Source organism: Suillus bovinus, assembly GCF_016758785.1.
Source record: "Suillus bovinus strain UH-Sbo-P2 chromosome Unknown EDB93scaffold_9, whole genome shotgun sequence".
NCBI lineage: Eukaryota > Fungi > Basidiomycota > Agaricomycetes > Boletales > Suillaceae > Suillus > Suillus bovinus.
The window spans coordinates 707411-731075 of record NW_024542065.1 but is presented as its reverse complement, the minus strand read 5'-3'; the positions used below and the strand labels follow the sequence as shown (position 1 = coordinate 731075).

General features: G+C 48.1%; 7 protein-coding genes across 7 annotated transcripts; 3 read left to right on the top strand and 4 right to left on the bottom strand.

Annotated features, from left to right (window-relative positions):
* Positions 1-98: 98 nt before the first annotated feature.
* Positions 99-2340, bottom strand: EDB93DRAFT_1238962 (uncharacterized protein; the record flags this gene model as incomplete). The annotated part of the gene is made up of 9 exons (XM_041451580.1): positions 99-323; positions 350-484; positions 533-576; positions 634-1050; positions 1109-1419; positions 1467-1610; positions 1666-1765; positions 1895-1976; positions 2179-2340. The coding sequence occupies 9 exons, from the start codon at positions 2338-2340 to the stop codon at positions 99-101; spliced, it is 1620 nt and encodes a 539-aa protein (XP_041311041.1).
* A 5089-nt stretch (positions 2341-7429) lies between these two features.
* Positions 7430-10214, top strand: EDB93DRAFT_1128054 (uncharacterized protein). The gene has a single exon (XM_041448819.1). It carries the CDS (start codon positions 7486-7488, stop codon positions 9829-9831), a length of 2346 nt encoding a protein of 781 aa, XP_041311040.1. The 5' UTR covers positions 7430-7485; the 3' UTR covers positions 9832-10214.
* Positions 10215-11227: 1013 nt separating this feature from the next.
* On the bottom strand, positions 11228-12148 carry EDB93DRAFT_1040430 (uncharacterized protein; the record flags this gene model as incomplete). The annotated part of the gene is made up of 4 exons (XM_041444552.1): positions 11228-11668; positions 11723-11871; positions 11925-11988; positions 12038-12148. Coding segments are annotated over 4 exons (765 nt in total), but the record flags the coding sequence as incomplete, so codon positions are not given.
* A 248-nt stretch (positions 12149-12396) lies between these two features.
* Positions 12397-13856, top strand: EDB93DRAFT_1201398 (uncharacterized protein). Its single transcript, XM_041450947.1, has 2 exons — positions 12397-12822; positions 12891-13856. Exons 1-2 carry the CDS (start codon positions 12630-12632, stop codon positions 13499-13501), a joined length of 804 nt encoding a protein of 267 aa, XP_041311038.1. The 5' UTR covers positions 12397-12629; the 3' UTR covers positions 13502-13856.
* Positions 13857-15154: 1298 nt separating this feature from the next.
* EDB93DRAFT_1247401 (uncharacterized protein) lies at positions 15155-16354 on the top strand (the record flags this gene model as incomplete). Its single annotated transcript, XM_041452585.1, has 1 exon — positions 15155-16354. The coding sequence occupies one exon, from the start codon at positions 15155-15157 to the stop codon at positions 16352-16354; it is 1200 nt and encodes a 399-aa protein (XP_041311037.1).
* Positions 16355-16766: 412 nt separating this feature from the next.
* EDB93DRAFT_928675 (uncharacterized protein) lies at positions 16767-18975 on the bottom strand. Its single transcript, XM_041457982.1, has 4 exons — positions 18947-18975; positions 18303-18893; positions 16874-18244; positions 16767-16828 (listed from the first exon to the last, which is right to left on the bottom strand). Exons 2-3 carry the CDS (start codon positions 18780-18782, stop codon positions 16907-16909), a joined length of 1818 nt encoding a protein of 605 aa, XP_041311036.1. The 5' UTR covers positions 18783-18893; positions 18947-18975; the 3' UTR covers positions 16767-16828; positions 16874-16906.
* EDB93DRAFT_1311052 (ATP-dependent RNA helicase) lies at positions 18865-23626 on the bottom strand (the record flags this gene model as incomplete). The annotated part of the gene is made up of 22 exons (XM_041454825.1): positions 18865-18893; positions 18947-19115; positions 19171-19458; positions 19512-19691; positions 19742-19969; positions 20015-20145; positions 20200-20323; positions 20384-20569; positions 20622-20810; positions 20850-21038; positions 21091-21156; positions 21206-21303; positions 21355-21761; positions 21811-21939; positions 22000-22106; positions 22156-22393; positions 22443-22588; positions 22636-22773; positions 22826-22918; positions 22952-23254; positions 23305-23422; positions 23481-23626. Coding segments are annotated over 22 exons (3702 nt in total), but the record flags the coding sequence as incomplete, so codon positions are not given.
* Between the last annotated feature and the right edge of the window lie 39 nt (positions 23627-23665).

Genomic DNA, 23665 nt, shown 5'->3' with positions numbered 1-23665 from the left:
TGTGAACTATGTAATGTGAAACAAGTACCGGGAGTGGAGGCAATGCACTAGTCACTGTCAAACAGAGTATCCATGGAAAGCATCCAAGGAGAATGTTCTCATCTCTCCAACTCCAAGATAACATAGCGGTTCCAATGTTTGATCATCTCATCAAAATAAAAGTTATACCAGTGTACGGACATGTTCCGGAGGATTGCTTGATACCCACCTAGCCAGATGTTTGTCTGTTCGCAAATGGATGTATTGAATCGCCACTTGCTGCCGGAAATGAGCTCTGGGAAAGCAGCAGGGTTGCAGTGCTGCTGACAGTAGGTGTCAGTTTCCTTGTGTTTCAAGTTGAAGTGAAAACATCCACAGGCATCCCTGTTGCGGCGAAGTGGTCATCACCACTAGCGTCTTGGTGGGCACAGAGCTTGCAGTTGTTGTCAAAGACGAAGTATTCAGGTGTTGATGCAGCAGTAGGAAATACCACCTTTACAAATTCCTTGAGTTTAAATGTTAGCCCACATCAGTAAGACTGTATGTAACTCACATTAACAGCAGAGACGGCCTCAGACCCAAAAAACGTAGCCCGTGCTAATATGACCCCACAAGGCCGCATAATAAGTTGCTTATTATGGGTTCAGTGTCAACCAAACTGTGCTCTGAGGTGTTTGTTGCTGTTCTCCGGCTTACCATCACACTCCAAGTCAAGAATTGCCTCGAGATCTTCATCAGTACTGTTAGAGCTACTGCCACTATCAGAGGGTGAAGGAACAGAGTCCAAGGGCAAGGTAATGCCAGCCCTCTTGAGCTGTGCTCGCAGCTGGAAAAGAGCTTTTGTGGGCTTGAAGTAGGCATCTTCAAGAGCCTGGTGGTTCACATTGCCGCATGTTCGAGATCCAGAGGCATGAACCTCATCACAGCCATCAACCCCACACCACTGGTTCAAGTCTTGATGGTCTGGACAGAAACAATGACAGTTGGTCATAAGCAGGACTTTGCAGTCATGCACTGCACAGCAAGGGTGCCCGATGGTATTACCATCACAAACAGCTGCTTGAATCTTCACTACAGTGTGTAATCAATCTTAGTATGACACCTCACACTTGAAAAATAATTCACTTACATTTTGGGTCGTCACTGACAACAATGAAGCATAAGTCACAGGCATGCAGATATGCTTCCTGCCTGATACCTTGCTCGTCATGGGGGAGAACAAGGCAACTGTTGTGCTCTGCCTTCTCCAGTAGCAGTGAGTAGATAAAAAAACCATTCAGAACATCAGTGTCGCGCATTTGAAGGGTATATTGCCACAAAAATTTGTTGTCGAAAGCTTGTGAAAGTGTAGCGTTGAAAGTGTGTCTGTTGTTCAAGATGTAGGCATGCCATTGAGCAAGTGCATAGTTGTACACACGAGCACAGTTCATGCTAGACATCCTGGAACAAAAGGTTGGCATTATTATTATCAGAGAAAGATGACATACCATCCAAAGACTTTTGTTGCTGCAAAAAGCTCCATCAGCGCAGCTTCAATATAGAAATGCCTCGTGGCCTGAATGACGCTGGGAACACCAGCATAGTACATGTGTGTTGAGTCGGCATTGTTAGTCCAATAATTGTGGTAATATCTAGTATGACATTCTGAATGAAATGGTCAGTATACATTACTGTAAGTTAAAGAACATATGTCGACAATATGTTGATACCGAATGGACCAGAAGAGAACCATCTCGCAATGTAAAGAGGCTAGCACGAAATGTATTGACATCCGTGAGAGTGGCTACTTTATTGCCATCCCGGTAGTTCTTGCATTCAGGACTCTGGCATACACGTGTTGGTGGATACAAGTCATGATATCCTACGAGGTTTAAACATGTCAGTAAAGAAGTGAGACGATGAACAGCCAATGCACCTATACCATGCATAAGTCCATGATGGTTAAATGCTTCAACCTCCTCGTCAGTTGGAAGTATTGTACCATGAGTCCAGATAACCTGATGGAATGCTACCCAGCATGCGAGAATAGTTGGTTAGTCTTGGCCAAGTGCACCAGCAAGAAGGAGTACAATGACTTCTGGAGGGTGGGCAGGTGGATGCCAGATATCGGTGTAGCGATGATTGTGGTGTTGGGCTCAAAACCACATATTTCCATACTCATGTCAACACCCAAAACATATGCGCACATGTCTGACGCACCTTCGCACATGTCCAAGCCACTCCGTATCGGATCCAGCGCATCGGACCTTCGGACATTGCATTGGCCGATCGCACTTCGCACACACTTGTCCATCCCGTGTCTTGTCCACCCGAACTAGCCTCACTAGGTGCATAGCTATTCCCGTGCACGTTTTCTGACATTCTGACCGCATTATTACATGTCCGCAGCACCTCGTGTCTTATTACATAGGACATCGGACCCGAAAATATATCGCTACTATCTTCGCCTGTAGTTTTCTGAATTTCTACGTACTTACTTAAATACTCTGTAGTGACCCATAGCAATCATCATCCAGTAGTTAGGAGCCATTTCCCGACTCTGTGGATCACCCAGAATATTCTCGTAGTTCTTAGTTGCATTGCTAAATATTACCATTCGTTCACCATCATACTCCATCACTCGTTATACTCGCGCATACCGCTCGCAATCTGACACTCGTTATAAAGTTTCCGACCTATTATTGTGAAGTCCGAAAGTCCGAAATCTCGGACATCGCACTTTGGCTTCGGACATCATTGGATTATCTTTGGACATCATTTCGCACCATCGGACATTTTGTTATTTGCATTACTGACACATTTTTACTACTAATACCAATTAGCAATCCCTTTAGGATTGAACGCACTTGCTCTGCAAGTATAGCAGCATAGGTCGTGCTAAGATCTACCTAAATATTTGTTGTCTAGGTAGTACAATTTCTGCTGAGCCCAGTGGAGATCAGCTTTCTACATTGGTCATGCACTGGTGAATAAATTGTTTTGCCATGCATGCAAGCCAAACAAAGGCCATGAGGTCGGGGAAAGTGAGATCAGACGTGTCAAAGGGCGCAAGTAATTGACAGATGGAGTCTGTCATGAAGGGAAGCAGAAGGGATGGCAATAATGGCAATGAGGAAGCAGAGGAACATCAATAATGACAATGAGGGGAGCAGTTGAGTATGATATACGCGCTAACAACATTGTTTGGTCATTCTACCCAGTGGGATCGTAGACTCAGGTGGACTGTGGTAGATTCTGCGGAGTTTTCTGAAATGGAGTCTACCAATTTTCTATGTGAGTCCACGGTAGATTCTACCCATGCACCTTACATGCCCTCCAAAAGTTGGTCAAATCAGTTTTTTTGATGATGACACAATAAAACCCACTACTGCCGTAGCGGGAATAGCGGCTACCAAATAAGGAAAGTGCCGGTGGCGTGGAAAATCACAATGTGAGCTCGTCGAAATTTTAAATTGAAGAATTTTGAAAAATCAACTAGATATGTTTGTTACAAGCCAGGTTCAAATGAATGCGATTCCACAAGTTTGGGCACAAATCAGGCGGGATGGGGTGATGTAGAAGTAAATCTGTGTTGGTAGGTTGGCGGAGGTCGGTTTTTCCCGTTTTGCACTGTCACACATATGTGACTTCAATAATGGTCCAGGCCAAAGTGGGGACGGTGCATGCCTTGTACCAATCCATTATTAGTGACAGTACTGTGTATATAAGTAACCCAGAAGTAGTCCTAGAGGAGGAAGTGAAGGTGAAATGCTATAGTATTAGTGTGACACGTGGTGGATAACGCATGATTGATATAAGCTATCGCTTAACGCGAGGTCAAGTTAAACGTGACTCCCAGACTCAGGTAGTAGTAACACCGTCGTTCATATGCGCATATGGCGTTGCTAAAGTTGTTGTCACATGCTGCGTTTGAGATTAATATTACAAGTGTAGGTGACTCATCTATTCGGTTGCAGTCTCCACCGAATTGCAGGATATCGTCATGAGAGAGTTAGCTCGAGTTCCTCGGTGATCCTTGGTGAATTCCGGAACTGCGATATTCGCACCTCTCACGGTCAAGCGGGCTGCAAACAATTCCAAGAACTTGAGGCCTGAGGATTTGTAGCCAAGGGCCCATACGAGTCCCCCCTGTAGTGTAATACAGCTATCGTCATAGGTCACTGAGTCTCGGCAATCATGATGAGGTCTAGAATTTCGAATTCGACTCACTATTTCATCCATGCTTCGAGCTGTATGCAAAGATAAGTCAACGGACCAAGACTGCTGGACTGGGAGCTTGCGCCCATCTTCTTTCGGAACCGCATTTCACCATCCGATGATCCAGAATATCCAGAACGAGAGAAACAAGTCAGCTGTATGTCGGGCCTAAGTTTGCGTACTCGGGAACGGCCGCGCGACTGCATTGCCTTGCTCACACTATTTCAAAATCCATACCCTCTCCTGATTGTAGGGCTTGCAAGAAAGGCACCGGCGGCAACCGACAGTGGAGTCAGGGATAAGTTGGTTTACTAGTCCCTTGAACTGTGTACATGTGATACTTTTAGACTTTCCCGTTTCCTGTGTCACCTGCGGATTATCAGCATTTGTAAGACCAACGATCTAACCTAAAACGGACCCTGTGCAAGCTTCTCGTCTAGCCCATGAACCACTCGCAGATTATCAAGAACAGAACTTAGAACATCGATTTAACCTAAAAAAGGTCTCTGTGCAAGCTTCTGGTCCGCCCAACCAAACTAGCGAGCAAGATCCTGCCGTGTCTTCCTAATGTCTTGATTTATTCGACGACCACGGATATTAAGAACAGGACCCAGTGACAGGCTGTCTTCAAAACTGTAAGCAGTATATCAAGGTATGCGAGCACGGCATATTTACCATATCACTAAACAGTACTAGGGGCTTCGAAGCTTCAAATGAATCCCCGGTCAGCATGGATCAAATCGAATCGCACTGACACAGGGTGAGCTCTTCGTATCCGATTTCTACACAAGGAACACTTGTGACTTCCCCGCGCAATTATGAGTTCCACAACGGGGCTGGGCTGTGTGCGAACTTTAAGGGGAAGAACTCCTGTGTTACGTGGTCTTTACTTGAAGCGTACAAGGACTGACCTATTGTAAATAGGGGATTTAGCCACTCCAAGTCGGATTGGCTCTAGTAGCAGCCGCTCGACGTAATACAACCATCACAACTAGCATTAATGAAGAGACAAAAGGGCATAACTTCAGGACATTATGGTCAAGATGCGAAAGGCTCTGCTGAACTAATATAAAGATATGACTCTTCCTTGATCAACGGCAATAAGCCGGATGTACGACTCCCGGAAGTCTCCATGCAGTTTATGATGATCCCGTTAGTCTGCCTCACCTTGGTTGTTCTTGGTTCTCGCGAGTAGCGCTAGGCACCGCCGAAGTCTTGTGGTGTGGAGAGCCAACCGTGTTCGGCTAGTCGGAAGAATGATGAAGAAAAAAGAACCTGCTGTTTTGTAAATTTTGAGTTGCTACTCCACATGATGATGACCGTATCAGAACGACCAGATGCACATGTCGGTGAAAACCGACGGACGTTTTCAACGAAGCTCACGTGCGAACCTGGGAATGATGACAATGAGCCACTCACCGTGCAAAGCTCCCGTGGACTGTGGTTATTACTGGAATAAGTAATACTGTAACCGTCGTCCCATCGCGACCGATAAGTAAGTCCCACTGCCTACCAGGGAACGGAGCGGCGCCACTATCAGCCCATGCGATAGTCATGATTGATATGAGAGCGACGCTGATACGAGGCCGGTGACGCGGATATGAGTTATGTGTAAAACCAACTTCAAGTTAGGTTTAAGACAGCTTGTAACAAACCTTGGGCAGATATGCCCGAAAGGCCTAAAGCGATTTGGCATGCCACATTGAACTGAAAGGCTGCGCGATTGTTTTTATATCATAGCTGGCCCGCAGTGCTGGGACACGAGGCAAGCCTCGAGGCGTCTTGCCATTAGGCTATATCCCCAATGGGAAGGCGAGATATCTAGGCGCCGCGTTTTCGAGCGGGCGGTGTGAGCACCTCCAGGATGTGCGGCAAAGATGACGCCGTGAGACATATGATTAGGGCAGGTGGGCTGACTGATCACCGATGAGATAACTTGGGCTTGATCTGTTTTTGTCTGAGACACATCTGAGATACAGACATCAAAATCGGCGGTGAGATGGGATGATGATCAGGATAAGGATGATATAGATCGATGAGATGGTAAAGCTGATAATCAGTTTACGTGGAGAAGTCCAGAGAGGAAAACGAGGACTAATGAAATTGAGTATGCCATCGACAACAAGGGGAGAAGACGTGTAACTGGTAGTATGGAAGGAGTTATAGAAACACTTCTTAAGAAGTGCTCTTGGAAGGCCACCGGCAATTTCATTTCACGGGGAAAATAGTGCGTGGCAAATTTCTATATGCACAAGATGGAGGACACATGGTTGGTTTTTTCACCGATTGGTAAACAGGGAAACGGTCAAGGGTTCACAACTGATTGGAGGCAAGGGAAATACTAGAAACACGTGCGGCGATCAAAGATTGATCAGTTGAACAGTGCAAGATAAAACATAAGCGGGACACTGGCAAGTAGTGCCCGTGGGGCAGGCCCGATGACAATGTGACAAGAGGACATTCACTGCCACGGCGTGAGATGGGAGCTAGACTGATGACTGTGTGATATGAGAGTCAGGAACAACACGCTGTACAAATGAATATGGATACTGGGCTGGAGCGTGGTGTCCCCCAGAAAGAGTATGTCTGACCAAGTGGCCTGCCTCGTTGCAAGGCATGACTCTCGGTCACTGATCACGAATACAAAGGAAGCCCTTGCATGGAATGGCGTTGTGCAATTATTGGACTACTTGCTGGTAAGAGGGCGGCCTCGAGGCATAGGGATGAAAATTTGAACCGCGAGTGCAACCAATTGGAGGTATAGTACTTACGAGTCAGGGCTAACGATTCAAGGGAAGAGTAGTCCGACCTGTCGTTGCAGAAAAATTACGGACCCACCTCAGCATAGCCACCGTCGGGTAACCTGTGATTGGATGATATCCCCGTGAACGGCTTTTCCACTAACAACAATGGACCGACGAACAAAAATGTAGAAAATTTTACATTTTCTACTCAGGCATCGTACCATACAGCAGCGATACTCATCTCAACCGTTGTTCAAAACATTGCCCTTCGTGCTCGGTAAGGCCTTTCCAAAATTTCATCCTGTGTATGGCACTGACGGGACGCGTGTACGATTCTCTTTATCTCTAGACTTGCCTATCGAAGGTGGCTGGGCTCCGGACGGCCATTTTTGTTGTGACCTGGGTCACTTTTCATATCGCGAACCTGTAGACGCTCATTTCCTGCCTCGAGGCAATCCCCGAAGTCATCTCTCATACGGTCGTAATATCAGATCCGAGATCTTCCCGTGGAACAATTCCCTTTTAACCATTGGTGAATCCATTTCCTTTCCCTTTTCCCCCGTCTATGCTTACTGCTTCTTTCCGTCCGCCCAGCGGTGGCTGGTATTGTCGTCCCCCGCCCCCAATGCAGCGCCGTGGCCGCTCACGCCAAATATCGCCAGTGGCACTAGCCAGGCAGGCATCCGAAGAACGGAGACTCCACATATGTGTCGAGAAACAGCAGGAAGCAGAAATTGCTAGACACACAAACTTCTTTGTGCCACAGACACCTCTCTCATCCCAGTCAGAGAAGGCGGACCCTTCATCGACGCATCCACAGCAACAATGCCGTGCTTCGGACGCATCAGCACTGGTTCAATCTCCTTCACATTCTACAAATTCCATGGCCGACTCCATGAAGTCGGCGGACAGATCTCTTTCGTCCACCCGCTCTTTATCTCCGACACCCTCAGGGTCTCTAGGGTCCACTGAATCATCAGCACCCTCTTCTATCTCTCTTGACGCATATGACTCTCCTCCCTCACCGCCCCGATCCCTTGAGGACCAAGTACAGGTGGCTTACGCGTTGGATGATATCCGTCTTGCCAAGATCCTACTTCTTAAACTTAAAGGGATCGATGTCACCTCGGACAACGATCCTAGGATAGATGAAGTCCAAGACGAGGATTTTGACATGTGCTTCGTACCATCAGGTCCACTCAAGCTTGAAGAACCCGAATTGCGTGTTGTCCAAGAAACTCGACGGAGACAGCAACAGAAGTGGGAGGATGCTCAACGAAAACAACGCTTGCGCATGTGCGAAAGGATTTGGGAGGAAGAGAAGCATCGTCTACAAACCGAGCGACTTCGCGCTATTCGTCGTCGCGAGGAGGAAATTGCTGTAGAGGAAGAGCGAAAGCGGATAGCAGAGTTTCACAAGCAGCAAGAGGCAGAGCTCGCTCTTCGACAGCGTTCCACGCGGGTGGGGTTCTCGATGGTTCCACGTCACACTGTATCTTATGGTAAATTGTCGCAGGCACGGATTGAGAGATGCTCTCCAAAGTGTAACGAAGATCCATTTCAGTACAGCTTCATGCGACCCATGAATTTGAGCACAACCCCACCCAAGCGTGGCCTCACATCCCCGAAACCGCTCCGTAATGACGCCACGCCAAAGCCTTCAGGTGGCCAGCAGCGCACAGTGTCGTTCAAGGAGGTTATGTCCTCTATGGACGATAAGCTGTTCCCCCTCGACGCAGCTGAGCGGGCGGAGGAGGCGAGGCGTATTGCAGGAATCAGTACTGTCTCCAGCCCTTCGCGGCACCGCCATCATAACTCTGCACGATCTGATTTACTGCTCAACCTGCTGCATGTAGTTGAGTGGCAAGAAGGAGAAAGGAGAAAGGCGAAAGGCAAGAACGTGGAACGACCTGCGCAGCTTCTTCAGCAATCTCCGCTCTGCAGTACTCCCGCCCCTATACTTTCGATCCCCTCAACTGACTCGATACCCCCAATGTCATCTTCTGTTGCCACGTCTCGATCGAACTCTTGGCTGTCCTTTGGTAGTTGGCGCTCGTCGGTAACAGATATTACGTCTCCTGAAGCATCTACGCCTGTCACCGACTCGCCCAAATGTTCCACGTCATTCCTGCAGCTACCTACTTTTTATGACAGTCAGCGAGATTTGAGCCCGCGCTCCTCCTTCGTCCGTGTTTCGCTCGATGAAACACCACTATCGCCGCTCAAGACTCAAAGACATAGTCGGGTTGTGCAGTCATCTCGACCTGTTGTTGATGTCCCCTCATCAGCAGGTCAATCTCGTGGGTTGGAGAGTATGGGGAAATCGCTGGTTCGACATGTCAGTCGTTCTGTTCACGGGATAGTCGATGTGGCGAAAGGACTTCAATCAGCCTACATTTCTACAACCATGTTTTCCGTTGGCGCTGCTCCTTCCCTCTCTTTTGTGTCCTCTTCACATTCTCGGGCTGGCTTCTCCAACAGAAGAAATTTCCGACCCTACGGTTATCGTGCTCGCCCAGATGACGTGAAGAAATTTACTTCTCTCACCACACCATCCCCAACAGCCACCTCACCTGAGCCGATCCACTTTATTCCTCTCGTATCTCCTTTCCAACCGGGTTCTGCATTAGTTGTGCATCGCTTGGCGGCATCACACTCCCTCGTCATCCCCTCACCCCTTCGCCCTCGCACCCCACCCACTGCGCTTGCTTACCGCATGCGCCCCGTCGCGAACCCCGAACTCCTCCGTTTACGCGCACTCCAGAATCTCATGTATTTGCGGGGCAAAGAATGGGAAGGCCGCGGCCGAGAAGGCGGGCTCGGTTGCGGTAAAGAACGTATGCTTGGTGTTGCCTTTGAAGGCCGGGGGCCGAGCGGTCTAGGGTGCGAGATACGGTTTGTTATCGCATGATAACTTGCCTCCTCGTGGGATTTATGTGTGTGGTGGTATCTGGACTTTATAATCAGTTTATGCGTTTTTTAATCCTAATCGCTGGAACGGGACCTTTCATTTTGGGAGTGCGAGGAGCAGAGTGGTGGTAGCGGTGATTGATCTAGGTGGTCCATCTGTTGTCTGTATCTATAGAATGGTTTTAGCTGACGATACCACGAGCACGTACATATGATTTTTGTTTCTCTCCTGTCCATATATATACCTGACCAGCGTTTTTCCGATTGCGATATCCCATCCATCTAGATTTACCATTTCCTTGTCTTGTGACTCCCCCTGCGTACCCCGTGTCTACTTCGCCATAGAGAGCTGATTGAATGGAATCTCATATGCTTTAAGCGAATTCCGTCCTTAAAAATACTAGTTGTCTACAGTCTGACTCCCCTCGACTGATCGGCCTACCGTGAATTTCAAACCGGGGAAGGTGATGTACATTTACCGGTGACAGTGTATATGCAGATGTATCTGTCTGGTCGCCATGAGGCGTTCTCGGTCAGGGAAGTTGTATATCCAATCATCCTTTGGCCCTCTGCCCTCGATACGGTCACGGCTGCTGTTCTCGCACACAGTCCATTGTGAAACAGGGGAAAAGGTTCGTTCCCGCACCGTCCTTTCACCTGTGACAGACAGGTGAAAGCTAGATGTCTTTTGAAAAACCTTGATCATAGCATGCCACTAGAAGACACTTCTGTCATTCGATACATCATCAATTGTCCTGCCGGTAACCACCCTCCAAAAGCCTCCAAAGTTCAACAGGTGATCGTAATGAAATTCACCTGTTCTCGGTGGCAGAATGGTCGTTCAAGACGTGTAGATTACAATTCCAGGGTAACGCATTGTAGTTCATGTCATCGAAAGACGTTGCAGTAAGCGGAGTATTGTCAAAACAAGAAGGGTATCAAAAGAGTCTAGAAATACAACGTTGCAATAAAACGAACTATACCGCGAGTTAATGGTTAAAATCCGTTATATTTGACGAGGTCCAACGGTCAAGTTTAGACGATGTCGACTGCGCCCAACCAACGCTTGAGCCCACGCTTACTGGTGGTGCAGGCCCAGGATTTGGCGAGAAGAAATTTGCGGGTCGTCGCATGGTCTTGGCGTACGGAAGTTGATTGGAGTATATGGGATCTTGCATCCGTAGACCACTACCAAGTTGAGGAGGATGCTGCGGCTGAATCCGCTGCTGTGTTTGGGGTCGTTGAGGCTGCGGTGGTGGCGGTAGGGGTTGTTGTTGGGGCTGTTGCTGAGGCTGCGACTCCCATCCACTCCATGGGTTACTATCCCGCTCTTGTGGCACATCAATATCAAACGCCCACGGGCTCATACGCGAACCAGAAGACGACCCACTACGCATCCGAGATGCAACGGAAAGTGACGTCGAGATTCGACCACTCTCCTCTCGCTCGAGATCAAGTGCGATGCCCTTTTCGCTCAAGGAGGCGGAGTCGATGCCTAGCATCTTACGCAGCTCCTCATTCTCCTTTTCCAGGCGGGAAATTTCAATTTCGCGCTCCAACGCCCAATCTTCTCGAATCTCGGATTCCGCTTGTTGGTCTAATGTTTCAAGGAGAGCATCAATGTCGATCGGAGAGTCTTGGGTTCCATCGTCGTTTAGTTCGGGCTCTTCGCCAGACATTGAGCGATGCAAAGCACGAAGGGTGTGAGCGAGGCGCTGAAGGCCGACTGCGGTCTTAGTTTCGGAAGTTAGGTCCGTATACTGGTTCTGGGAGTCACAGGCCAGAAGTAAACCTTCATAGTGGCGCGTAAGGGTAAGCTCGTGTTGCTGAGCTGCTAACTAGATTCGAGGGACGTTATTATTGGAGAGTTGACAATGGGATGTCAGACGCACCGCATGATTCCGAAATTTGGACATAATGGTTTCCATAGTGCTTTCATATTCTTTGAGAAGGATACTAAATTGCTTGTTCTCGTGAAGTAGGGTTTGGTTCTCTATAATGAATTGGGCGTTCAGGCGCTCCAATTCGGAGTCGAAAATCTCTGCGAACAAGGTTCAGCCCTGCTGCGGATGGAGGACGTGAATGCAAGCAGACCTTTCGAAATGTCGGTATTAAACCGCCTCAAAGCAAAACCTGAGCTGGCATGCACAGCCTGGTCCTAGTGAAAAAATGTGAAAGGAACGGATATTAGTAGTGAGAGAACTGACTTTTATTGAAGCAGCCTGTGAATGTATTGTATTTGATATCTTCTGGTTATGAGCGAGCTGGTCGCTGAGCTCGTGAATAAGGAGCCATGCGCGCAGAATATCGTTATCCATGATCATGTTCAAGAGCAGCTATATGCTCTTCCCAAATAGGAAGGATTGACGAGAACGCAAAGCGCACCGTTGAAACTTTTGATCAGCTCAACGTTCAGTGCACTTCAAGGCAGTCCTGGGGTGCTGCGGGATTAGGATCGAATTGAAGAGACTATTGTTTCACTGACCTTTGTGAGCTTGGGGTTCCGGGTGAGAGGGCGTGGGAAAGTATGTTAAGAGGGTCGACCTCCAACTTGTTCACTCCTATGATAGTTTCTCCTCATCAGCCAAATTCTGTATAACATTTAAACTGAAACGCTCGCTTTCTTCGATAATCAATTGGGAAATAACTGGCGATTATATCTCCAGCACACGTTTACTTCGGCAATTTCGATTTTACATTTATTCTCGCTAATCATCCCTTTCTCTCTTATTCGGCTTTCTCGTCATTCGGCCCTCTTTTTTTCCAGCACAACTTTAGTCTTCATATAAAGTTTCAAACATGGCATCTGGCTCAACATCTGGTCTATCGGCGTCAGTCACGCGCATTTTGTCTTTGACAGGCTTTGCAAAAGAGCTCAAGACCAAAGATATCCAATCTGCATTTTCGGAATGGGAGAATATTGGTGGAGGGTTCAAGATTAAATGGCGAGACGATACAAGCCTCTTGATCGTTTTTCAAGATGCTTCAGTTGGTAAGTACTAACTGAATTGATTTCTAGTAAAACTGTGTCTTACGAATTTGTTTCCACGTGGTTGACAGCAAAACGAGCATATCTCCACACGCTCGCGTTCCCTCCTGCCATCCTTACTACCGGCAGTTCCGCTACCATCAAACCATATGATGGGCCTGACGCCCAAACTGTCATTCAAACAGTAAACACTAGGGGCCACACAGGCAATGCTTCTCGCGGTCACAATTTACGCGCTGCCTCCATTTCTGTTTTCCCGAGCCGCAGTGCCAACAGTAGTCAGAACGGCAATGGATTACGCAACGGGAACGGCCAGAATAACCACGTGCTGAATACTACTATTTCGGAGCATTCACCAAGGCTCACCAACGGGCGTGAGCCTTCTCCGACCCTTCCGACCCTCCCTTCTCACCCATCTCTCAATGACCTCATAAATTCAGCCGTGTCACACGATGATCCCGCTATTCTTCACGCGGAAGGCCCACCAAAGATTGGAGATCCAGGGAAAAGAATGTTGGGTGCTGCTCTAGGTGTGAGACACCCTGCACTGGGACCGCGAGTCATTAATGGAAGTCACGTCACGGGAGGTGTAAGTCCCGGTACTAGCCCCAGGGGCAATGGACTTGATTCAACCATGAGGGACATGCAGAGGGCAATGGGAGGGCTGACTGTCGCCGAGTGAATAATACACCATGTCCGAAGATGTGTCTTCGGATCTGCATCGTGGCGTTTCAATTGAGTACGTTGTAATTGATGTTTTTCGTGGCTGATACGCATCCCTTGATGGCATAATTGGAGGTTTTCATATTTTTTTTTTCTGTTTCTTTGTGCTATTAGTTCCTGCATTCCTCGTGTCACCATACGTAGTCCCTCGTTTTCGAATGTTTTTTTGTGCGATTACTGCACATTCTAGGCCACATCATATTGACTGTGTGATATACGCCAGGGTGTTCCCTGGACCTAATACAATATTGGATATTACTTTTAAACTCTAGAAATATTAGTCATAAAAATAGCGGGTCTGTGCCCGCAGTTCCATTGGTTCCTGAAAGTCAGAACACCCGTCGTCAACCCCCCACCCGTGAACCCTACTGCCGACCTCGTTGCCCGTGCATGGTAGAATTTAGTCATGGCAGGATTTTGATTTTGGCAGTGCCACTAACCTGTGACACGACATGATCGCTGCCAACGATGGCACTGGCAGCCAAACTTCTGGAGCAAGCACAGCTCTGGCCAGCTATACTAACTGTTTTAGATCCTGCTCCGTGCTTTCTGCTGTATGATCGCGCGCAGTTCAGCGATAACGCACCATCATCTGTTACGACATCACGGAGAAGCTAATACAATGTTGGCCCATCTTGGGTGGCATCACGAGGTTTCATCAGATCAAAGATGAAACGGAAGATTGAATTTCATGGGAAATAGGCAAGGTTCCTTATTCGGCCTGTGTGGACTTGATGGACAACCTTGATTGATATTCGCAAGCGCATCTCAAGCGCATCTTGTTACGAACCCCTACACGGGCCTGACAAATGCCCAGAGCCTGCCCATTCCTGGAATACCACTGATCACGCGGGGGAAACAAAGGGAGTAATGCCAAATATGTGGTACAATGCCTTGTAGCTATTGACGGCTGCCACTCAGCCAAGGGAAGTTCATGGTGCTGTCAATAACACGAGGCTCAGGTGCGTCTTTCCCTCGCAATCAGAGCAACTCTCCAGTATTCTTTATCCGGTTCTCAAGCCAACCCCTTGTAGACACGGTTAACTGGTCGGTGACCTTGCTGCCGTAGCTATATACATGCGGCCTGCTTCCTTGGCCGGTGATTTTCCTGATATATCACATGGTTGATGACTTTGACGACAAAGGTCGCCAATTCACTTCCGCGTCCATTCTTGCGCCATCACTTAGTACAGATTTCAACGTGTTCGTGAGCCACTTTACCCCCGATTGCGTTGTTTGCTATCGGTACATTACGGGACTGATCAATGGAAGTAACGCAGTCACAAGAGTTAATCATTCGAGACCCTATACAATCGAGCACCGTAAGTACCTGCCAACAGCAGCCGACTTAGCGATGCGGACCTGGTTTTAAATCGCCTGTCTTCCAATTTGATACGTTACTGACATCCCAGCCTTTCTATTTGTGTTCTTTAACATCCAGATTTTGACCCTTCTTTACGGCTGATCTTGGGGTATATGATCTCCGAATCGATTTCCGCGCGCAGCTTTCGTTGCTGCTCCATCATACACTGAATGTGACTTCCCTCATCATCTAAACATGCAGCCATACATATACTGCCATCCTCAGCTTCAGTCCTCCCATACACACATTATGAGTCCCTACATCCACTCCCACTCCCCCGATAGCGCCTACTCTTCCGACGGTTTATACTCCCCTCCCGAACATTACCAGCCAAAGTACGAGTCCTCTGCGACCGTACCAAGGTTCAACTCGTGGTCAGCTTATAGTCATATATCAAGCCTTTTACGTGCTCCGCACCATGTTACGTCCATCAATCCTAAAGTCACGATTTTAACGACACAACCATCCCTATCCTCCGCCGACATTAACACCCCTTCGTCTGCGTCGACGCAGTCATTACAGACACCGTCCTCCCCCTTTGTCCATTATCCCGACACTCGGGAAGACATGGATTTTGATGAATCTGACTCCGAAGATGAGGACGCCGATTTTGATATTGAGGAGATGGACGGGATCGAAGAAGAAACCATGCCGTTCTACGGTGTAACTATGCCCCAAGTGATGAAATCTACCTCCGCGCTAGAAGGTGCGCTAGGGGAAAGTTCACGGTCATCTGGCCCTTGGTGGCCGCAGCCATCATCGTCATATATGCTTTCAGACCGGCGAATGTCCGTGTCTGCGCCTGGATATCCTACCTCGTCTCATCGACAAATACCCTCCCATGCACAGCGACGGCAGGACAGTGATATGTATTCCCCAAGATCCCATAATGATTCCTTACCAGCATCACCTTCATACCCTCATCACAGCTCTTCGTATACCCAGGACAGTTCGAATTCAATGACTACATTATTCGCGCCCACTTCCGCATTGTACCAAAATTCGTCATCATCTCTAGCCGATGCAATTCCGCTCGGCCTTACACCTGGAGCAACACGGAATTCATCCACCCGTCTGCCCATTTTGCAACCGCAACCAATCCGCCCAATCCCCCCCATTCCTTTGGACGAATTAGCATCGTCCGCTGCTGAGGTTGATGAGCCTGTCTTTCCAGATGGAGGCATTCGTAAATCTCGAGAGCGGAGTCTTTCGCCATTTCCACTTCTTTGCCAACCAGTCTCCGATGCCGTGAGGTATCAATTGAGCAAACACCCTAGGAACACTCAGGGTGACGGGGAGTCATATGATAGCCTGATTACGGCCGAGCCGTCACCTAGAGCTTCCATTCAACCTCATCATTTTAGCCCGACTTATCCCCGAAACTGCTCAGGAGCTACGCACACTCCGATGTGTACCTGTATGCGCGATAGGAAAATGAGTAGGCGGTGATTTTTTTTATCCATGCCAATTGTTCATGTTGTGATGTTATTCATGAAAAGGTTTTACTTGGGTATTTGATCAGACCTAGATAACTATCTAATTGGACCGGGCATAGTATATTTCATGTCTTCATTCCATTCGGGGCTCGTTAATAGTTACTTAACCCAGTGATATTATGGACACGTACAAACAAAACGTGAAGTAAACTAACAGAACTAGATGAAAAGAGGGTTGGAAAAAAAAAGAACAAGGCAACTGAAGCCAAAGTGATGCAGGGTAACCTTTAATTATTATCGTAAAATGGTACCGTAAGGGGAATGTCATCATGGAACATGAAACCGTCTCTAGGATCTGGGAATCCAAAGACTAGTCGTGCGATGGTATGAGGTGACGCTGGGAATTCAGGGTTCGCGAAGGAGATTGACGGTTTCGCGCAGCCTAAGTCGAAAGTGGAACGGCTGTTAGATAAACATGAAACGTTTCCTAAATCGATCAAATGCACTGGATCAGGATGTAAGTCGAACTTACCAGTGCCAAGGCCATCAAATAGCTATTGTTTTGTCATATTCCTCCACCAGCAGAAGTCGTCCGCATTCTAGCGCTGCGGGTCGTAAAGGACCTCGTCCTGATCCTGTCACACTCACGTAGGTGCGACTTCTGAGGAGTGCATGGAGCGAAGCGGGTTTGTGGGGCTATACTTTTCCGGGTACATCTCTTGGTTTCAGTGAGGTTCGAAACCGGTTGTAGTAACGGGAGGGCGGGGCGCTTAGGGTTGACGTCGAGAGCCGAAGGCAGTAGTGGCGGAGATCCTGAGAAATCCGGATGTCCGTGGAGAGATCCTCCACGGATCTTCGACTGTAATGAGACCGAATGGTTGGGAAGTTCAGGGGCGCCCGAGTTAGAGGCTGCATCCAGAAGGAGATCCTCAGCCTCACCGCTTCCCTCGTTCGGAAGGAAATAGAAATCTAAAGGTACGTAGGATTGGCGCTGACTGCGGATAACAGGTGATTCCCCGATCGAATCATCGACATCGGTCCTATTCAGGTCAAGTATTGGGAACAACGTGTCCAGGGGATGCGCCCCGTTATCCGTATTACAGGAGAAGACTCTTGCTTTCTGCCTGGTCGTACTCGTGTCAGGTTTGACCGGCTTGTCATAGACTCCCGGGTTAACCCAGCGTTTATATTCGCTGCCATTGCAAGGAACCGATTGGCGATTGTCGGAAGAAGCTGGCCTTCGGTCATTATAATAAGAGTTTTGGTAAGGCACTTCAAGAAGCCCCTCGTAGTAATGTTGCGACTGTTCTTGCATGTAATTTCGGTATGTACCTGCGCATTCCTGGATGTCACGATGAGTGCCGAACGCTCCAGAAAGAAGTTGATAAAGTGCCATCCGCTCAGTAACAGAGAGTGTACAAGCGTTCGGTGAGTCGGCAGAAGTCTTGCGTGGCGATAAACCTAGTTCAGCCTCATCGGTTCTCAGATCTGGCACCGCTTGGGAAAGGGTGTGGAGTGGCGTTGTCTCGAACATTAATATTGGCGGGCCACAATACGTGTAAGAGACCTCGTCTATCGCTTGTGCAAATGAATCAGACTCGTCAATAGTACTGACTGCCATGTCAAATTCGTGGTCATTGTTTGTGTCGCTCGCAGGGAGGATGTCAGGTTGGAGGATTGCATGAGCCGTCCGAGATGACGGGCAGATGACTGGAGGTGGCAGGGGGTCATCGTGAGTGGATCTAGCGGCATATTTCCTTGGACGGCCAGGTTTGGCCTTGATAATTCCACGAGTTTTGCTAACTGAAGGCTTGGCCTCCTTGAGTTTCGATATCAAGTTTACAGTTGTTCTCTGCGACTCCTTCACAGGCGCCTGGCGTAAAGTTCGGAGACTCGGCTTCGGCTGAGAAAACAGATCACATATCAGCCATGTTCTCAATGATCTATTCAAATGTTCGAACCGATCGCGCCGGCACTGGAACGAAATCATTTGGTATACCATTCTTATCTTCCTTGATCACGCGCAGGCCTCGGCTGTGAAAGTAATCATAGACATGCCTCCTGTCGATATTGTAACGTTCTTGCAGCTCTTTCCGGACAGCAAAGGACGGCATCTCGATGTTTCCAGGGTGTATCAGTGCCTCAAGATCACGGACAAGATCCGGTCCTAGTCGGAGAGCGAGGCTCTCAGGATTGACACGCCTTCTCTGAAATACAGTGCTAGCGTTCTGAACAACGGTAGGGTTCTCCGTTCCCAGCGGTCGGTCAAATGATAGGGAGCCAGAACCATTGGAGCGCTGCCAGGTAGAGTGTGAAGAGGCACTTTGACGGGTAAAACGGGAATTGGTGGCTGCATCGGTATTACATGGGGAGATTGTTTCCATTCTGCTTGGAAAATAGATATGAGAAGGTTTCGCGTCAACTTCGGTCAAAAGCAACATCGCTGTGTTAGGACAAGGAATCTTATATATCTTAGTTTTATTCCGCGGAGTGTAAAAATTGTTATTGTACAGCCACTGCGGATTAAAAGTACAAGCTAGCTGCAAAGACGACTAATGCACATGGATCAGAGACAAAACAAATCTCCAGAGTGAACTTGACTTACTGTCCCTCTTGATTTTCACTTGAGCCTCTTCCAGTTTCTTGAACAAGTCCATATCTCCGATCACCCGTGCTGCATCCCTGACTTCCCTACACGTCTCATCTAATCGCGTTATAACTCTCACTATCGTACCCTCTTGAACGTCGGTCAACGCCGTTATCTGGTCAAAGGGCTTCACAAAGGGTCGACTATTAGTTTTTGCCCCTTACGCACGTTCGCTGACTCACCATGCCCTTTGCCCATTCGTATACTACTTCCATGAGACCGAATTTTAAGCTAGTCTTGAACTCCTCTGCCGAAACTTTGTGGCGGTCTTGCACACATTCCACTCCCCGACTGATCGCAAGAATCGCATCTCTGCCTTCCTCCAGTTTGGTCGGTATAACAGGTTCTACCTCTGTCTTTTCTTGAAAGACGAAGCAAGACAGAAGAGCAACCACTTCTTCCGGCTCATAGCTTGCCAGAGTATTCTCAAGTATAAGCTCAGTGAGGACAAGCTCGTTTGCAGAGTTGATCTGAACTTTAGTGAGCCGACAATATAAATCGGTGTAGCACGGCTTTATCTGACCTCGCACGCCACACGACCCTTCAGCTGAACAGTCGAATTGTCGTCGATGAACTTCAACTCCTTCAGAACTTCAATTCGTTGTTCATAATCCGGGATAAGGTCGAGGTTCTGGTCAGAAATTGCCATTTTAAGTTTGTCGATGTTAGTGCGCAGCGTCTTCTGACCATGGAGAATGAGATACTACTCGGCCCAGTCAGTCAAATGAAAATGTGAAAGTGATTTGAACTGACATGATCAAGAAACTCGCCGCACAGTGTACACGAGAAATCTTGGCGACGTTTAGCGAGATCGTTTCTGCTGCGCAATGCCTCCTGGAAATCTAGTGTTCGTATGCGGTCCCAATTAACCTCCGGTATGGTTCCAGTAGCCCTCCATTTATGGACAAAAAATTGCAGAGAGTTGATGATCTCAAGCATCAAAGATTTCCTATGGTGATCGACGATTCCAGTTGCATCCACCTGTTTCAGCTCAGCATCAGAGCTCCGAGCAAAAATGTTGCACACCTTCATAGTCTCGGAAGTCACCATAGAAATGCTGTCGAGAGGGACGCTTCTTAGGTCGTATGTAAGATTCTCTACTTCTAATGAAGTGGGATCCAGTGGCCATCTCGGTGGCAGAGCTCGATCTTCGACATCTGGAAATTTAATGAACGGGTTTCATGTACTAGCGTATGCCATTAAATAGATACCTGCGTCACCTAATTTCGTTTCCTGGTCGACCATAGCCAGCACAAAAAATAGCTTGCCCGCAAATGAACTCGCTTGCCGTGGATCTGGTTTAAGCAAAACGCCGACGTTGCCTCGCCTAAAATGCTGGTTGTAGACGGGAGCTTGATCAGTAGTCATTAGGGTCGCAATTGGCAGATAACGTACGCCGTCTCTTAAGATGACAACCCTCCCTGGACCAAACAGGTTGGCATTTGAAGGACTGGATGTCACCATAGTGCAAAGATTATTATTCAAACCAACGACCTCCAAGGAAAGATCGTAATAGCGCTCGATGTCAAGCGAGCAAATATCACATTCCAGTTTAGGCATCTTGGAAAGTGTCTTCTCATGCTAATGATTATCGTGGGTCAATGGGCACGAAAAATGGAACACAGAAACATACCTCTGCAACTTGCTTTTGATGTTCGGGAAGCAGTCTCTGCGAAGAATTTTCAGAAAAACTGCGTTTTATCATCTCTTCGACGCGTAGTGCCTCCACACGAAGCAAGTTTAGTATCATATTATAGGTGAGCCTGAACTGTGACTGCAATTTTCCGGGTGTGCCGAGCATCATCTTCAAGAGAGATGTTTGCTGTAAAGCAAAGATATTGCTAAAGTGCGCCTAAATTACCGGCAGTGAACTTGCCTCAGGAAGACTGTCGCCGGCAACAATGATCACCGTTCCAATAGGGTCCAGACCTCGCCGTCCAGCACGACCTGCCATTTGGGTATATTCGCCAGGCAGGATGTCCCTGAAGCTGCGCCCATCATGCTTCCGTATGCTAGAGAACACAACGCATCTTGCGGGCATATTAACGCCCTGTGTGTGCCGTCAGGATTGCTTTGCAAATAACATACGATGAGAAGCGCACCATTGCAAAGGTTTCTGTAGCAAACAAAACCTTGACAAGTCCACGTGCAAACAATATCTCTACAACCTGTCAGTGCACATCAGTCATGGTTATGGCCAGTGTGAACTATTCAGACCTCTTTGACGATGGGTAACAAACCACCATGATGAACGCCGATTCCTCGTGATAGTAGATCTCTCATACTAGCGATCTGCGGAAGCTTCTTGTCCGATCCTAAGATGGGAATTAATGCAGTCAGTGAAACCATCTGTGCACTACACTTACCCTTTAGTCGTGCAAGGGCCTTTTCGACGGCCACATGTACTTCACTCTTCTCCACAGACGTGCACAAGTCTGAATTGGTAAGAGTGGCAGCATTTTCTTGGCAACGCTTCTTTGACAAAGTAAACACAACGACAGGAAGAAGCCCCTTTTTCTGAAGATGATTTAGTAGGTGCACATAGAGATTCTTATCTGCCCCAGCGTGAATGGTCCGAGACTGTCCGCCGCCACGCCCACGGGGTGCGAACCCACTCGGGGCTGCGCCGCGTTGACCACCGCGTGCTGGTGCTGCGCCACGCTGCACACCTCTTGCAGCGCCTCGAGCACCGACACGCTGTACAGGAGGTAGACCTGCAGCTTCTCGTTCCTTGTCCTGTTTCCTTCTGAGAGCATCGCTAGCATCCTGGTACCTGTACTCGTAGCGTCAGGATGCGCAATATCCAATCGATTGTCATTTACCCCCGTGCAACCCAATTCCTAGAAGCATCGACGATCTTGAATGTGTCCCTGCCAGCGTAGAGATAATGTTCAAGGGGCACAGGTCTTTGCGCCGTGGATATTACATAGATGTCCTTCTTCTTGGTTCGCCTTTGTAAAGTCGTAATTAAAAGTCAAGCCTTTACGTGCAAGTGTCATAATTTTGCTCACCCTACCCAGTCTGCAAACTCTTTACTGTTGGGAACAGTTGCTGATAGCAAGATAATGTTGACGTGATCAGGTAACATGATGATCACTTCTTCCCAGACGACACCTCTCTGCCAAACTCTAAGAGAAGGAAGTTCGGGTATAATGCAGGCACCGTACCTCTGCATCATTCACGTAATGCACCTCGTCAAAAATCACAAATTCGACATCGCGAATCAGATCGGCGCCTTTATACAGCATGCTTCGCAGGATTTCAGTCGTCATCACCAGACAGCTCGCCTCAGGATTGATCTGCACATCCCCTGTGAGTATTCCGACAGATGATGACGAAAAAGTTTGTTTGAAGTCCCGAAACTTCTGGTTTGACAGCGCTTTGATTGGCGACGTGTATATGGCGCTAGAAGGTAATTGAAGTGTTGACATGCTATACAAAGGACACGACAAACCGTGTCAAATGCTTCTCAGCGAGAGCAATGGCATATTCGGCAACGACAGTTTTCCCAGCGGAAGTATGCGCTGCAACAAAGACTGAATCTCCCATTTCGAGGTGATACACAGCCTCTTTCTGGAAAGTATCCAATTCGAAAGGATACTGCCTAGATCATGAGATTTTAAGTCACGAAAAGAACGATGACCGACTTTGTGAGCCATATCCGGCACAAGTTCATGGAAGTTGGTCATAGGCTTGTTGATATCAACCACATGTGCCCAGTCGCGCTTGACCATATTGGGTTTCCGAGTCCGTCGGGGAGCCGTTGATGGTCGTAGATGTGTCCGCTGGAAGCGTATTATTTGAGCATTAATTGATCCCGTACAACAAGGTCCTCACCGTTGTTGGCAAGAGCTCATCAATTTCTCCCAAACTATCACCATTGGGTAAGAGATCTCTTTCATCATCCAACATGCGACTTTCATCGATGTGCTGAGTGATATGTGCTGAACAGCTATACGATACATGCGAGAATGACAAATATACCTTGTCTTCGTTGTGATCGGCAGTATCATCGAGAGAGGTAAGCATCTCGTCTTCCTTATCGTCTCCCGAGAGTCGCAATCCTCTGGAAAACCCCGGTGGGACAGTCCGCAACCCTTTGATGGGCACTGCTGTAGTTTGTGTTGCTGCCAGAATCACGTCGTCAAGTCCACCAGGCTTGAAAGGAAAGTAACTGGATTTTCCCCTGACAAAGTTGGCAACTGGGGCAGGAGCACGGTCCATGGAGGTCGATGTTAGCGCTGTCGAAACCGGTGCATTTGGCGTCTTAGACGAGTTTACAGCTACTATACGTGGGAGCATAACCAAGGGCTCACTTCTGCATAACCAATGACACGTCCTTCGAGACCTGCACGCAGGAAAGTAAGACTGGTCGGCGGTGGAGAGGGTTCGGAGGTCAAGAGTGATTGTATAGAAATCTCGGGTTGCCATGTTCTGAGGTGAAACAAATCAAATTTGCTAGTTTCAAAGCATATGCAGAGCTTGTACGGACATTTGATATGTTGGAAGCCAGTGTTCGGGTATCCTGTCTGGTGGAAGGAGTAACTTGGCTTCAATTTCTTGATGAACCTCGTCTCGAGTAGGGAAACCAGCGGCTCCGAGATCTTCCAATATCTGATTTGCATCCTCTCGCCGAGGGTTTAGTATCTGATCCATGACATATTCGCGATTGTCCGG

Bases quoted from the DNA above. Each gene is read 5' to 3' on its own strand.
- EDB93DRAFT_1201398 (XM_041450947.1), top strand. From the start codon at position 12,630: ATGGCATCTGGCTCAACATCTGGTCTATCGGCGTCAGTCACGCGCATT. The intron at 12,823-12,890 runs GTAAGTACTAAC...CGTGGTTGACAG, and splicing joins TTTTCAAGATGCTTCAGTTG to CAAAACGAGCATATCTCCAC.
- EDB93DRAFT_1128054 (XM_041448819.1), top strand. From the start codon at position 7,486: ATGCTTACTGCTTCTTTCCGTCCGCCCAGCGGTGGCTGGTATTGTCGT.
- EDB93DRAFT_928675 (XM_041457982.1), bottom strand. From the start codon at position 18,782: ATGTTGCTTTTGACCGAAGTTGACGCGAAACCTTCTCATATCTATTTT. The intron at 18,245-18,302 runs GTTCGAACATTT...CTGTTTTCTCAG, and splicing joins TTCCAGTGCCGGCGCGATCG to CCGAAGCCGAGTCTCCGAAC.